At 47.4% G+C, this 13,657-nt stretch overlaps 1 protein-coding gene across 6 annotated transcripts in view; it reads right to left on the bottom strand.

Moving 5' to 3' along the window:
- The window catches only part of FLOT2 (flotillin 2), a 456,818-nt gene that overhangs the window by 9,817 nt on the left and 433,344 nt on the right, over positions 1-13,657 (bottom strand). For all 6 annotated transcript variants that reach the window (XM_085649154.1, XM_085649151.1, XM_085649148.1 and 3 more), the window contains 2 exons: positions 12,826-13,040; positions 12,372-12,555 (listed from right to left, as the gene is read on the bottom strand). In XM_085649154.1, the coding sequence (XP_085505280.1) occupies positions 12,372-12,555; positions 12,826-13,040 (399 nt within the window). The remainder of the gene's footprint in view (positions 1-12,371; positions 12,556-12,825; positions 13,041-13,657) is intronic.

Consider the following 13,657-nt stretch of genomic DNA (forward strand, 5'->3'; position numbering starts at 1 on the left):
GAGATTCCATACTGGGGCAGAAGGAATCCTTAGTGGTATTACTCTTTTTAATCCTTCAATAAAAGCTTTGATTATTGGAACTCTAAATAGTGACAGAAGTTGTCTGTTCTGTAGGTACGCAGCAGCCGCTGCAAGGTGCAAACAAATAGAAGTGTAAGCTAGTCCAGTTTGCTGTAAATGTAAGAGGTAACAGATAATGTTTTGTATAGGAGTGTCTTAAGGATTGATTTTGTTGTTATTGCAGTACACAACAACAAATCTTTTCCATTTTGCTGCATAGCAAGCTCTGATGGTAGGCCTCCTTGCTTCCTTTAAAATATTCATACAGCCTGGTGGCAAATTTAAATAACAAAACTCTATGACTTCAGGAGCCAGATCGCTAAATTCAGTTGTTTGGGATTTGTATGTCTGATTTCTCCATGGTTCTGTTTGAGGAGACTGGAGGTGAGGTGCAGCTTTTGGTGTTGAACGATTGATAGCTCCAACAGGGTGGTGTACCATGGATGACGGACCCATGTGGGAGCTACTAGAATTCGTGTGAGGGGTGCTTGCCTGAGTTTCTGAACCACACACGTAATGAGCGGGAGAGGTGGAAAACCGTAGGCAAATATCCCTGACCAGTTCTTCCATAGGGCATTGCCCTCTGAGAGCGGGTGTGGGAACCTGGAGCCAAAGCTTGGGCATTTTGCGTTTTTGGCTCTGGAAAACCCCATTGTTGAAAGTAGGGAAGGAGAACTTGGGGATGAAGTTCCCACTCGTGAATTTGCCGTCTCCTTCTCCTGGGAGATGATCTGCCAGAAGGTAAATCTTGTGATAGATTGCCCAATTCCAAATGGCTTGAACAAGTGTTGACAGTTGGAGAGAGTGTGTCCCGCCCTATTTCTGCACATAATACAGCGCTGTCAGTTTGTCAGATCGGACTAGGACAGTTTTGGCTGTAAGGTGAGTTTGAAAAAAAGAGTGCTAGAAAAACTGCTAAAAGCGCTAGGAAGTTGATGTGGAGACTTTTGTGCTTGTTGCTCCACAAGCCCTGTATTGTGTAACCTTTGAGAAGAGCCCCCCAACCTGTTAGAGAGGAGTCTGCTGTGAGCATAATCTGTGGAATAGGGTCGATGAAAGGCCGGCCTTTTGATAAGTTTTGTGGGTTCCGCCACTGCAGAGAGCAATGAGTATTACAGTCTACCAACACTAGATCAGTTAATTGACCCTGTGACTGATTCCACTGACGTGCTAAGCATTCTTGTAGGGGGCGCATGTGAAACCTTGCATGGGGTACAATTACAATGCAAGACGCCATCATTCTTAGCAGTTGCATGAACACTGATTGGTAAAGCTACGCTGGGTTGAGACTGTAGAGTCATAGCCTGAATATTGCATATTCTGGCTACACTGGGTGAGGCTAGAGCTTTGACTGTGTCTAGACTGGCTCCTAGGTAAGATTGCATCTGTGAGGGATGGAGGTGAGATTTTTGAGAATTGATGGTGAACCCCAGTTGGTGAAGTAGTTCTATTGTGATCTGTGTGTGTTGTAGATAGTTCTGGAGATAGCTGGCTTGCGTGGGCAAGGTCACTGTTTATTAGGAGAAGGGGAGCTATGTGGTGTGTTGCCCCTACATTTGAAGTTGTTGCCTCTATAAACTTCTCGAAAAAACCCTCTGGTGGGAGAGGACTGGTGGTTACCTTTATATGTTGAGGTGTTCTGGGGATAGTGTTTTAGACTCCCCTCTGTAAAAGGAGCAACAAAAAGAGCCTCTGTTGGACGGAGACGGAGCGCTCCCATTGACTTGGCCACTTTAGTGTCCTTTTTCATCCTCTCGAACGCTTGATCTAAGCTTGGAGCAGAGAGATGTTCTTTATCAAAAGGAGTATTAAGGATGGATTGTTGAACTTCTGGCTTGAACCCAGAAATTCTCAACCAAGCGTGTCTACTGAGCAAGATGCTAGTATTAACCTCTCTAGCCGCGGTGACTGCAGCGTCTAGGGCACAACATGTAGACAAATTAGTTTACCTTCATTTACTAAGTCTTGAGCCTTAGCTTTATGCTCATCTGGGAGATATTGAAGCAACTGCTCCAGCTCATCCCAGTGTGCCCTGTCGTACCTGGCTAAAAGGCCCTGGTATTCGCAATGCGCCATTGATTTGTAGCTTCAGCAGCTAAGCGCTTGCCAAAAGCATCAATTAATTTGTACTCCTTATTTCGATGAGGAACATCTCCCGATATCTGGGAACTCACCCGCTTACAAGCGTTAGACACTACCAGAGAATCTAAAGGTAACTGGCCCTCGATAAATATGGGGTATGTAGGGAAAGCCTTATATTTTTTGTCGACCCTAGGAGTCAATATGCGTGCTCTTACTGAGGCCTTAAAAATCTCATCAGCATGTCTCATCATGCCTTTAAGCATGGGAAGTGTTTGGGATGCCCTGTGTGTGGATCCTAAAGTTTCTTCCTCTACTGACTTTGTGTAATGCCACCCCATGATATTGTGCAGCCCTGGTAATGAGTTCTTGATGGGATGCATTGACTTCTGGAGGAGATAGCTTGGCTGGGTAAAGGTCTGGATCATTATCTGCTGGGGGATCAATTTTATAACTCGTCCATGGATCAATTGGGAGATGTATACTTCCCATCTTTGTCATTGTCCTGGTGAGATTGTGGAGAATCCGGAGGTGCAATATGCAAGGGATTCTCAGGTGGAGGCGGCGGCTGTGGAGGTGCAGACGATAGATGCAAAGGACTTGTAGCAACAGATTTCCTCTTTAAAGGGATCTTGTAAGAAGGGTCCTCATCAAGAAGCTTGCGTTTGTGAGGCGGCTTGGTGTGAATATGGGCAGTCTCTGGGCTAATATATATCTTTTTTTGCTTCGGATCTGGTGTTAATGGAACAATGTCTATATTAGGATCCGTATGGGTGTCGTTCTGTTTTGGTGCCAAAATTTTCGGTGGAAGGTTTCAGCTCCGAAGGTTGGATGGCTTTCGGCACGGAGGATTTTGGCTCAGAGCAGGGCTTGTGTGTGGAACCGGAGGGCTTCGGTTCTGAGGAGGACTTTTGACAACTCTGTACCGAGCCGAAAGGCTTGACTGACTGTTTCGGGGCAGGGCCAGGAGGCGGGGCGTCGGAAATGTCTCAGTGCTGAACTTGGCCTGGAGGCAGAGATGGTGCTGAAGTCTTGTGTTTTTTTGGCGTAGTTTGTGGGGGCAAGGGGTTTTCGGTACTCAGGTCACCTTGTCCCTGCAGCAGTACTTAGGCGTCGAGGTTTATCTTGAGCTCCAAGTCGAAGTCTCAATGTCGTCTTGGCTGTAATCTTGATGTCCAGAGTATCTTCGATGCTTTGACACTGCATCTCTCGACGCCGAGCCCATCAATCGCGAAGAGTTTTCTTTGACTGAAGCGATCTGCAAGCGTCCCAGTCATCTATTTTGTGCTCGGGGGACAAGCACAAGTTGAATACTTTGTGTGACTCGGTGCGCGGCTACTTTGCGTGGCACCGAGGACAGAATTTAAACAGAGGCCGTTCCATCGACTAAGAGCTGACCCGGGGCAATTAGGCACAAACGCCGCCCACAAAGCTTTCCGATCAAAAAGTCGATTCCGTTGCCGAAACGTTACAGGAGAAGTGGGAAACGCTTATGAAACAATACCATTAAGGTAGAGAGGATTGCGTGTCGACGGGAACCCGAAGAACGGTTTCAAACCGGAGCGCAGCGATACATGTCCGAACCCGATGGTGGAAAAAAACAATCTAACAATGGAGTCTATGACCATGAGCACTATCACCGAAAGGAGGAGTCACCTTACCTTGTGACTAGGAAAGACATCTTTAAAAGAAAACAACTTGCAAACATCCGGACCCAGCAATAGATGGCAGGAGTATGCAAAGCATGTGTATCTACAGCACACAGGCCTCATACACAATTTTTCATATCTTACATGAAAACGGGAAGATGAAGTTAACCGTAAAGGATGAACTGGCTAAGGCCTCATGTCCCATGCTAAGAGCACTCCTGTTTATGAGCTCCAGACAATTAAACTATAATTGGGTATGAAAGTGGTGACCTCAAGAGTGCACGTCATCCCTTTTTTTCCGAGTTCCTCCTATGCACTCCTTCCAAGTCTAATGCATTAAAATATTGTCGAGTTCTCATCAGACTATACGATCAGTGGAGACTGCTTCACCCAGAGGTCACTTAAAAGTTCTTCTTACTCTGAGATCAAAGACAGTTTTCCTCAATATTTCCTAGTTTTGCAATCAGTCCTAGACAGAGAGATGGAGAGTATTTAAGCAAGTTGAACTGTGATTGTTGATTAAGGTCAAGCAATTTTTTGAGGATAAGTGGGAGTAAGAGCCTGGCCAGACTCATAAAAAGGAGAAAGGCTTAGGGGGCGTGGTCTGGGAGGTAAAGATGGCAGCGGTCCCTCCGAGACCTCCCGGCTCCTCAGTAGAGACTCCGTCACCATCCTTGCTGCTGGCGAGCCCCCAGACACTCCGGGCGATAGGGGGGCATTGTACTCCTTGTGATGCCCCCACGAAGCTTAGATCGCCGATTGGGGGCGACCGAGTTAGCTGATTTAGATTTTGCCTGGATTAAGCAGACACAGACATCGCAGCAGCCGCCGACGTCCCATAGGTGCCTTCGCCTTGCCTTCTTGGCCCGTGGTCGCTGGCCTGCACCAATCTGAAGACAGCGGGAGTGCACCAGCTGAAACGCGGGGGTCCTCCTTTGGTGGCAGGTGAAGCCTGCAGATCAATGGCATACCGAGGGACGTGGACGGCATCGGAATCCTTGGGGCATGAGAAAGGGCCTGATGCGACCGCCCCCTCTATGGAGAGTCTTAGGAAACCGAGGTGAGCGCAGGGGCCCAGTATGACCCGATGGGGCAGGGGGAGCTCAGTTTTACAGATTGCCTCTCTAGTGGGGTGTCCTGACTATTTGGGGTCCTGAGGACACGCCCTGTTGATAATGGAGCGTTGCCCCACTGCTCAAAAGAAAAAATACAATGATAATAACGTACTGTTATTATCATTGTATTTTCCCTATTGAATTCAGTGGCTCTTGGGGCGGGCTGGGCAGATCAGGGAAGGAGTGGTTTTCACTCCTTAAGTGGCATGACTGCTGGACCCGCCCTATGCGACCGGCCAAACAGTCATGCACACTCTACATCTTCCTCACCAGGCTGCATTACACAGGCTGATGAGGAACATGCGAACCCTCCCAGTCTCCATTTGAGGGCCAATCCACGGCGCTCAGACCAATCACAACGAATGCAGCATTGTGATTGGCTGTGGGGAGGTTTGGATCCAGGCACTTTCTGCTGCCGGAACTGCAGGCAGAAGGACGCTGAAGGAGATGGAGGAGAGGCAGCGGCCGGCAAAAAGGTAGGTGTTTTTATTTTTTTAATTTCCTCCTCAAACTCCCTCCGCGCTACCACTCCCATCCGGTAGCCGCTGCTACTGCTCATTATCCTCTGCAGCCTCTCCCCGTAGCCTGGGAAAGTAGAAGCTTGGAGGAAACTAACCCGGGGTCGGGTGGGAGGGGGGAAGAGACGCAACAGAGGAGACTAAGCAGAGGGCCAAACTGCCCAGGGTCACTGGCAATTAATTCCCTGAACATGGGGGTTGATAACCCCAGTTTTCTCTGGTGTGTGCCTGCTTTACTCGATACACTGCAACCCAATTTCCTGCCTGAAAGCCCTCTGGGGACACCTGGCACATTGTGTCTTAAAAAGCAATAGTGATGTTCTCCGACCATCCGTGGGAGTGGGTCCCCTGAGCTCGCCCAAACACTGATTGACAACTGGATTTCTATGGCCGCTGGGTGACCCCTGCTCTGATCGCCGCAAATAGCCTGCCTACTTCCATTGGGGACGAGTGCAGGTTGAGAACCCCTGCACGGTCAGCCAAATAGTAGCTGCAGGCCTGAACCAAACTACTCGTGCTGCCAGAACCGTAGACGGGTCATTGTGAAAGTGGGTCATGGGCCCCTGCACACTGTAACACAGCTTCCTACTGCACTGCAGCAGCACCTGAGGACTTACTGCCGCAACCACCTACGCCATCCATGGGAACAACTTGAGGCAAGGAGGATCTCCTCCAACTCCAGCACAAACAAAAATAGACAAGTTTACAGCCCCTATGCCCCACGCCGTCAAAACAGACAGCCTAGACAGTGATTCTGCGTTGAAAGCCAGCTCTTCAGATGCCTCAGAGATACTACAAGGCATTCAAGCCTCCCAGCTGGCGCTGTAAACTAAGATTGGCGAAGTTGGGGGTCAATGTTGCCCTCCTGCAAAAAGACTTGCGCAATGCTGTTGACCGAGTGTCAGGTGCGTAGGGGCGGATTTCTGATCTAGAGGACTCCATCACCACCCATAATGCAGCGGGTGTGCCACATGACAACAGCTCGCATTCTTGAGGATCGAACAGAAGAAGGCGGAACGACTGGAGATTCATAGGGTTTCCAGTGGGGTAGAAGGAGCATCTCCTGAAATTTTTTGGAACAATGGATTTTGTCCTGGATCCCTGAAAGGCTCCTTTCGCCCTGCTTCATCGTAGAGTGGGCCCACTGATCACTGGTGGTGAAACCACCACCGGGTGCTCCCCCTTATCTCCTGATCGCCAAAATCTTAAACTAAAGGGACAGAGACAGCATTCTTCGTACTGTCGTGGAGAAAGAGGCGGTTCAATTTCAATCAACCAGGATCCTTATTTTTCTAGACTACACTCGCCTAGTTCAACGGCAATGGAAATCGTTCGAGGTTGTCAAATAGAAACTGAGGACACTGAACATTACATATTTGCTCCTCTTTCTGGCCAGGTTCAGGGTCACTTATGCTTCCAAATCCCTCTTCGTTGATACTCCTGAAGTGGCATGGGTAATGGAGTGGCGGCCCATACACAGCAACTCTCATCCGCCACTTCATAGATGATACAAGATGGTTAGAACCCATCCCTAGAGCCGCAACAAATGTAGGGGTTCTCCTGGGAGGTTCTTTAGAACCCATCCCTAGAGCCGCAACAAATGTAGGGGTTCTCCTGGGAGGTTCTTTGGTCTACTCCGCCGCAGGGGCAGACAGCCCGAACACAGACACCATTGCAGGGCTGACAAAGTGGTTTATCTTCGCAAGGGATCAATAATGAGTGACTGACTGATCCCAGAAACATGGATACGACTTATCTCGCCAGCAGCCCGTTCTCATTCTTGCAGAGTCAGTTTACAGAGGGTCGACCAAGATGAATGGTCCCAGTAATGTTACTTTCTTGTGTGTTCTGATATTGTTGGGGCAGCAGATGATTTTGGTGAACGTGTGGGGTGAAGTACTATTGTGCGAAGGTTTTGGCGCTGGTGGCACAGTTTATCCAGCAGTGCAGACGGTAGTTACAACCAATCGCCTTCCTATCCCTCCATGTGGTTACCAGTGGGTTGACTTGTTGACGCCCGGTGCAAAGTATCTCGTACTTTGGTGGTGCTTAAAATTATGACTTGGAATGTCAACAGCCTCAATGATCACTTTAAATGTAGAACAGTGTAGAGTTTTGCGAAGCGCAATTCACCAGACGTCCTAATGGTACAGCAGACACACCTTTTGGTCACCTGGTGCCTGTTTCTGGCCCGATAGAGATACAACAGTTTATACCATGCCAGACACTCTGCAGGAGCTTCAGGGGGGTGGCCATCTTTATCCACAAACGTGTGCCTACAGTGGTCTCACGTAGCATATCCGATCCACAAGGGAGGTATGTGGTAGTGGAAGGCAAAATTGCAGGCCAAGTGTTTAACCTGGTGTGTGTGCACGCCCCCCTCAATTGCTTGGGCCCACCCTTGACGTAGTAAAGTCCACACTACTTGATCTCTCTCATCAATAGTGAACTCAAAATATACCCCAAGGTCCTGGCCAATAGAATCATCAAGGTTATTTACAAGCTGATTCACCTAGAGCAATGTGGCTTTATGCCCTAACGCAGTACACAACACTGCATCCATTGGGTGCAGGCGGCCATGACATTTTGACAGCTTCTCACAGAGCCGAACACCTTTTAACTTATTAATGTCGAAAACGGTTTTGATTCCCTTGACTGGGACTTTTGAGGGACAACTTGGGTCTCGCTTTATGTCGTATGAGCGGGCGCTATATGCCAGCCCGACTGCACAGGTGTGAGTTAATGTGGTATTGTCACAGGCTTTTTCTCGATACGTGGCACCAGACAAGTGTGCCACCTGTTGCCCCTCATTTTCGCCCTGGTGATGAAACAGCTGGCATCATAGGTGGGATGTGATGCACAAGTTCAGAGTTTCTGGTGGGGGAACAACATAAATCGGATATCTCTATATGCAGTCGATGTCTTGCTCTTCAACTTCGGTCCGGAGACCACACGACCGAGACTATTTTGTATGTTAGAACAATATAGGCAGGCCTACTTGCTAATTTGTCCAAATCACTTATGTTTCCCTTGACTGGACCCCCGGCGGATGCAATATGGCACACATATACAGATCCACAGGCTGAGCTTCCTTTACCTAGGCATTTATTTATCACTGCTCCCAACACTCACTTGGTCACTTAACCTGACGCCACTAGTTTGCATGATGTGGCGAGACCTGGATAGGTGGAACCTCCTACCACCTAATATATTGGAGATAGTAGTTCTGTTCAAGATGATGTTCTTACTGCGCTTTTACATGTCCTGCACAACTTTCCACACACCATTCCCAAACACTGGTTTACGGGGACACACTCCACAGTGTGTTAGTTTCTTTGGGCCGGTCGGGTGCCACGCATCACATTTGGGAAATGTGTACAATCTACCTCTGACAGGACTTATTGGCAGAAGACTTGCATCCATACTACTAGGCCTCTCAGCTGGTGGTCCTTAAAAACTAGCTTCATGGAGGTGGGGGCCACGCGGTCTACAAGGTTGAACTAATGTCTTTAGGCTGGGACACATAAGTGGAAAGGCTTGATGGAATTGCCATCACCTCACTAGAATCGTGTTTGTAGAGTGGAAATCAACATTACGCCGGGCCAGGCAAGATTATGCTGCAGACCCCCTTTGGAGGTGCACTTGGTTAAGCCAAATGGCTTACTTGGCAGGGTTCGACTCATGGGGCCTCATAGGCATCTCCAAATTAGGTGACGTTTGGCATGCAGCACATATAAGGTCCTATCAGGACCAGCAGGCAGACTTTAATCTAGACTGTTCCTAATTTTCCAGGTTCTCGCAACTCAGCCATGCCCTCGCCTCCCACCGAGAGTTAAATTGGGAAGGCTTCTGAGTTCAGCCCTGGAGGCCGAATTGCTCTTGGGACCCCTGAGACACGGTGGTATTTCTTGGGTTTCCTGCTCCCTCATCAAAAACCCATATGACTTATTGACCCCTCTGAGGGCCCACTGTGAATCATGGGTTGGTCCCTTTTAAGATAGTGAATGGAGGGAAACCCTCATGCCACCTAGAACATTGATGATATCCCCTAGGTTCTGCCTGATCCAGTTGAGTTTCTTACATACCACACATCTAACACCATTGATGCTATGGAGAGCAGGACGACGGCAACCGTCCACATGCTCCAGGGGCCACACAGAAGCAGCTGGCTTCTTCCATGTGACCTGGTCTTGCCCGATGATTGGGAGATATTGGTATGTCATCTTCCAAGCACTGGTCAGAGTACTGTATCGACCTCTTGACTTGTCTCCCGGTACTACTTTCCTTGCTTTGATGGAGGACCTGGGAGGCAACAGGAGTGATTGCATGCTTGAGAGTTTGGGGACACTGGTCGCCAATAGGGACATAGCTTGACTGTGGAATTCAGAGATCCCGCCCACGATGGCAGCGAGGCACGCAGCTATGGACTGGTGTGCAAAACTGGAGGAGCCAATCAATGATGCACATGGGTGCCCTCAAACTCAAAAATCTGGGGGAAAGGGTGGGATTACTATGGGTTACAAGGCACGATATATTAACTGTACATGTGATTGTCGGCATATACTTGTGGCTACTTAATAAACAGCCAGGTCTTTGGTTAGTTTCGTTTTCTCAGTTCCCTAGAGGAGTCTGGGCTTAATACTGAACTCAAAATTAAGTCACCTAAATCAATTTGTTTTAGGTCACAGACATTACAAATAAATCTATGTCTCATAGCTGTATCTGTCACCTACATATACACAGATGTGCTTGGGAACTATGTTGCAGGCGAATCTCACTGTCCAGTTAAAATAAAACTTACCAGTAAGCTAGTGCTCTAGAAGAATATTCCTAATGGGCCAATAGAATTATACACTCACAATTACTATTTATTTTGCAGAACATTCCCTTTGCGATTCCCAGCAAATGGTTGAATTAGCTTAAGTGTCATCACATTACTGACCCCATCTAGGCAAGGCAGGGCCTCAAGAGAGAAACTTTCCACCCGTGTGTCAAAGCTTAGTAGTATCAATATTTGACAATTACTATTGGACCATCCTATTACGATTGATTTAGTGACACTCCAAGCGATGTGCAGTACCAACAGGGTGTCCTGCAGAGTCACCTCTAACTTAACACCAACCAGTGTCCTATACAGGATCTCGTCTTCATCTTTACTATCTGATAAGACACTGCACGGACTAAATCTCCCCAGGTTGTTCCTTCCAGACACGCTTATTGGAGAAAAAGAAATTTACCTGTAACATTAGTTTTTGCTGTTTGAGACTTTTCTGGATTCACCTGTGAACCCCTCACCTCCCCCAGTGAAAGGGTACAGGTAAGCAAAACGAGTAAAGCACAAGGGTAACTAAACTTTCTCACTAAGAGAAACATGTTACCAAGGTATGGAAGAAAAAAAATAACAACACGGTGACCACCTACTAGGGCGTTGTGGGATCTCATTCGACATTATAGAGGGCTGGCACTGCCAACCTTTGGTTGGCCCTGAAAAGAAAAAAAAGCTTTGACAAAGCCAATAGGTGTGTCTTTTAAACTAAAGCGTCCCCTCAGTCAATGATGGGTTAAAGCATTCAATAAGTCTTCTGACATGCACTCTGTCACTCATCTTACCACTCATGCATCTATACATCCACCCACTGACTCATTCTTCCATTGATCCACTTACACAAACTTGACAACAAACGCCAGATAAATTACAAGAACAGTAGAAGAAAGCATGCTGTTGCCTAAACATGGCAGGCGCATGCTTGCAATAAATAAACAAACGTAGCAGCAGGTTGGTGGCTTGTAATGGTATTGTCCATGGAGTTTTATTGTTTTGACGTTCCGGCATGCCCGCCACGTTTAAAGCCAACGTGTTGCCTATCTTAGAATGGTAAAACAGTGTAACTAGAGACAATAACATTCCATGACTATGAATGACTATGGCCTGAATTAGAGGTTGTGGCCTTGCAAGATGTGGCGCACTGCCGATGAAATGAATGGGCGAGCAAGCATCCCGTTAGCACTGTCTAGGGGGCAGTAAAGCTCTAAAATAATGCAAATAAAATGATGAGAGGGAAAGAAATGAGAGGGAAAGAATAAAAAAAAACTGAACGACTGGTCACCAGTCCAGGTCTTGAAGCACATTATCAGGTGGATGTGTATGTGATTAGAAAAATGCCGTCTCTCATAAGGCAACACAACCAATGTTTGAAGTGGCTGCCCCATTGCCCTATGCTGAATGATCTCATAGAAGCAAACAGGTTGGTGCTGCCAATGGCTATTGTTCTACGAGTGACAGCATTTAATTAATCTTATTTCTATCCTTCTCCTTTTTTCATTCATATATATTATACATACTGAATCTATTATACAAGAAACGAGTTACTTACTTGTAACAGTGGTTTTGAAGCTTGACTCTTCTAGATTCACACTGTGCATATCCCGCCATCTAGTGGTTGGAGTCGGAAAGTGCTATCTTTATTTTGTTCCGATGGGTGGTTGTGAAACCCAGGCCTCCTGGTCAGGCTACAACTTCCAGTGTGTGTGTGTGCAAGCGCTCAGATTATTTTTTCATCCACGGAGATCGGAGCTGCCGTGAAGACTTCTGAGAAAATACAGCAGCAGAAGCTGCTGTATTTTTTCACAAGTCTTTGAATTCTGCCTCTCCTCGCATTCATCCTCCACCATGATTGGCTGCATCACCAATCACATGGTGGAAGACTCTGGTTTAGTAGTAATAACTTGCCTTTCATATAGAGCTTCATACCACACTTCTGACATTTCTACGGCCTGTATCTAACAGGTGTTAATTACTTACTAATTTAATAACCATCAAGTTACCAGTCTATGGAGTATGAAAGGCTGAGCTGGCATTCCAGGGATTCAAAAGCATGACCTGCATGGCACAGAAGATGCCAACAAAGCATTTAGCGCCCGCGTCATCCTGCCGCCCCCCCTTCCATTACCTGTGGCAGGCAGTCCAGCACCAGCGCCATCTTGGCCGCCTCTCCGTAGTGCTGGTAGGCCTCGGCCTTCAGCCTCATCTTCTCAGCGTCTGCCTTGCCGATCGCTTCGATGACAAACGCCTCGGCTTCCCCAATTTTGCGGATCTTTTCAGCCTCTGCTCGCGCTATGAGCACCTGCTTCACCCTAACAAGAAATTTAAACAGCGTTAACAGTGAGGTGGGGAAACATGAAGACAGTTATTTTGTGTAACCATATTCAATAGTCTTTTGTGACCGTTGTGAACCTCTACATCATTCTTACTAGTAACCGGTGAAGATGCACAGATCCGCGCCACAAAACAGCCCCCTTGGACACACCAGACCCACGCGAGTGGACTATTCCCCACCCCTGTAACTCGACGCTCACGTCCGTGCTTGTCATTTTTGCCTCGAGTCCGTTCCTATCCCAGCTCACTTTTGTCCTTCGGCGATCTGCTGCATCCGGTGAGCCTCGGCCTCCGCCGGCCTCTTGACAGTGGCCACCAGCTCCCGGTCTGTTCGAATGATTTCCTTCTCCTCTATGTCGATCTGCTTTCGGCGCTGCACCACCTCGATCTCGATCTCTTCCTGGCGGATCTTCTGCTGCTCCATGGCCGCTCGCAACTCATAAGCCAGCTGAGACTCCGCTTTCTGCACAAGGAATGAAAGAGGGCACAGGTGAACGGCGCTTTCAAGCACAGATTGAGCAAAATCTGCTCAGAAGATGCAGCTTCTCAGTGAAATGTCAGTTAAGAGAGATTTCAAGAACCTTGTTAGAAAGTAGATACATTTTTTCCAGAGAAAAAAGAAAACTTCATTTGAATACAACAATTTGGCCCTGGGGGACATATTTCCAATTGAAAACTCTTATTCTTGTTATGAAGCTAAAAATTAGTGATCAGAGTAATTTACTTGTGATATTTCAAAAGTGATACAAGCTTGAATCGTCGGGTAAACCTGCCGAAATTACCTCAGGTGAATGCTGGATGAAAGGTTAGTTGAATACGCAAGGTTCATTAAAAGGATAATGTTACTTACCTAGTAAACATCTGTTCTTGGCATGTAGAGCTGTACATTCATGTGCTTTGCATACTCCTGCCATCCAGTGTTGGGTCCGGATGTTTGCAAGTTGTTTTTCTTCGAAGAAGTCCTTCCAGTCACGAGGTAAGGAGACTCCTCCTTTCGGTAACAACGCGCATGGGCATCGACTTCATTGTTAGATTGTTTCACCACAGAGGGTGAGAATGGTGTGAGTGTAGAATAGAGAT

Source organism: Triturus cristatus, chromosome 3_2 (genome assembly GCF_964204655.1).
Source record: "Triturus cristatus chromosome 3_2, aTriCri1.1, whole genome shotgun sequence".
NCBI classification, from domain to species: Eukaryota; Metazoa; Chordata; class Amphibia; order Caudata; family Salamandridae; genus Triturus; species Triturus cristatus.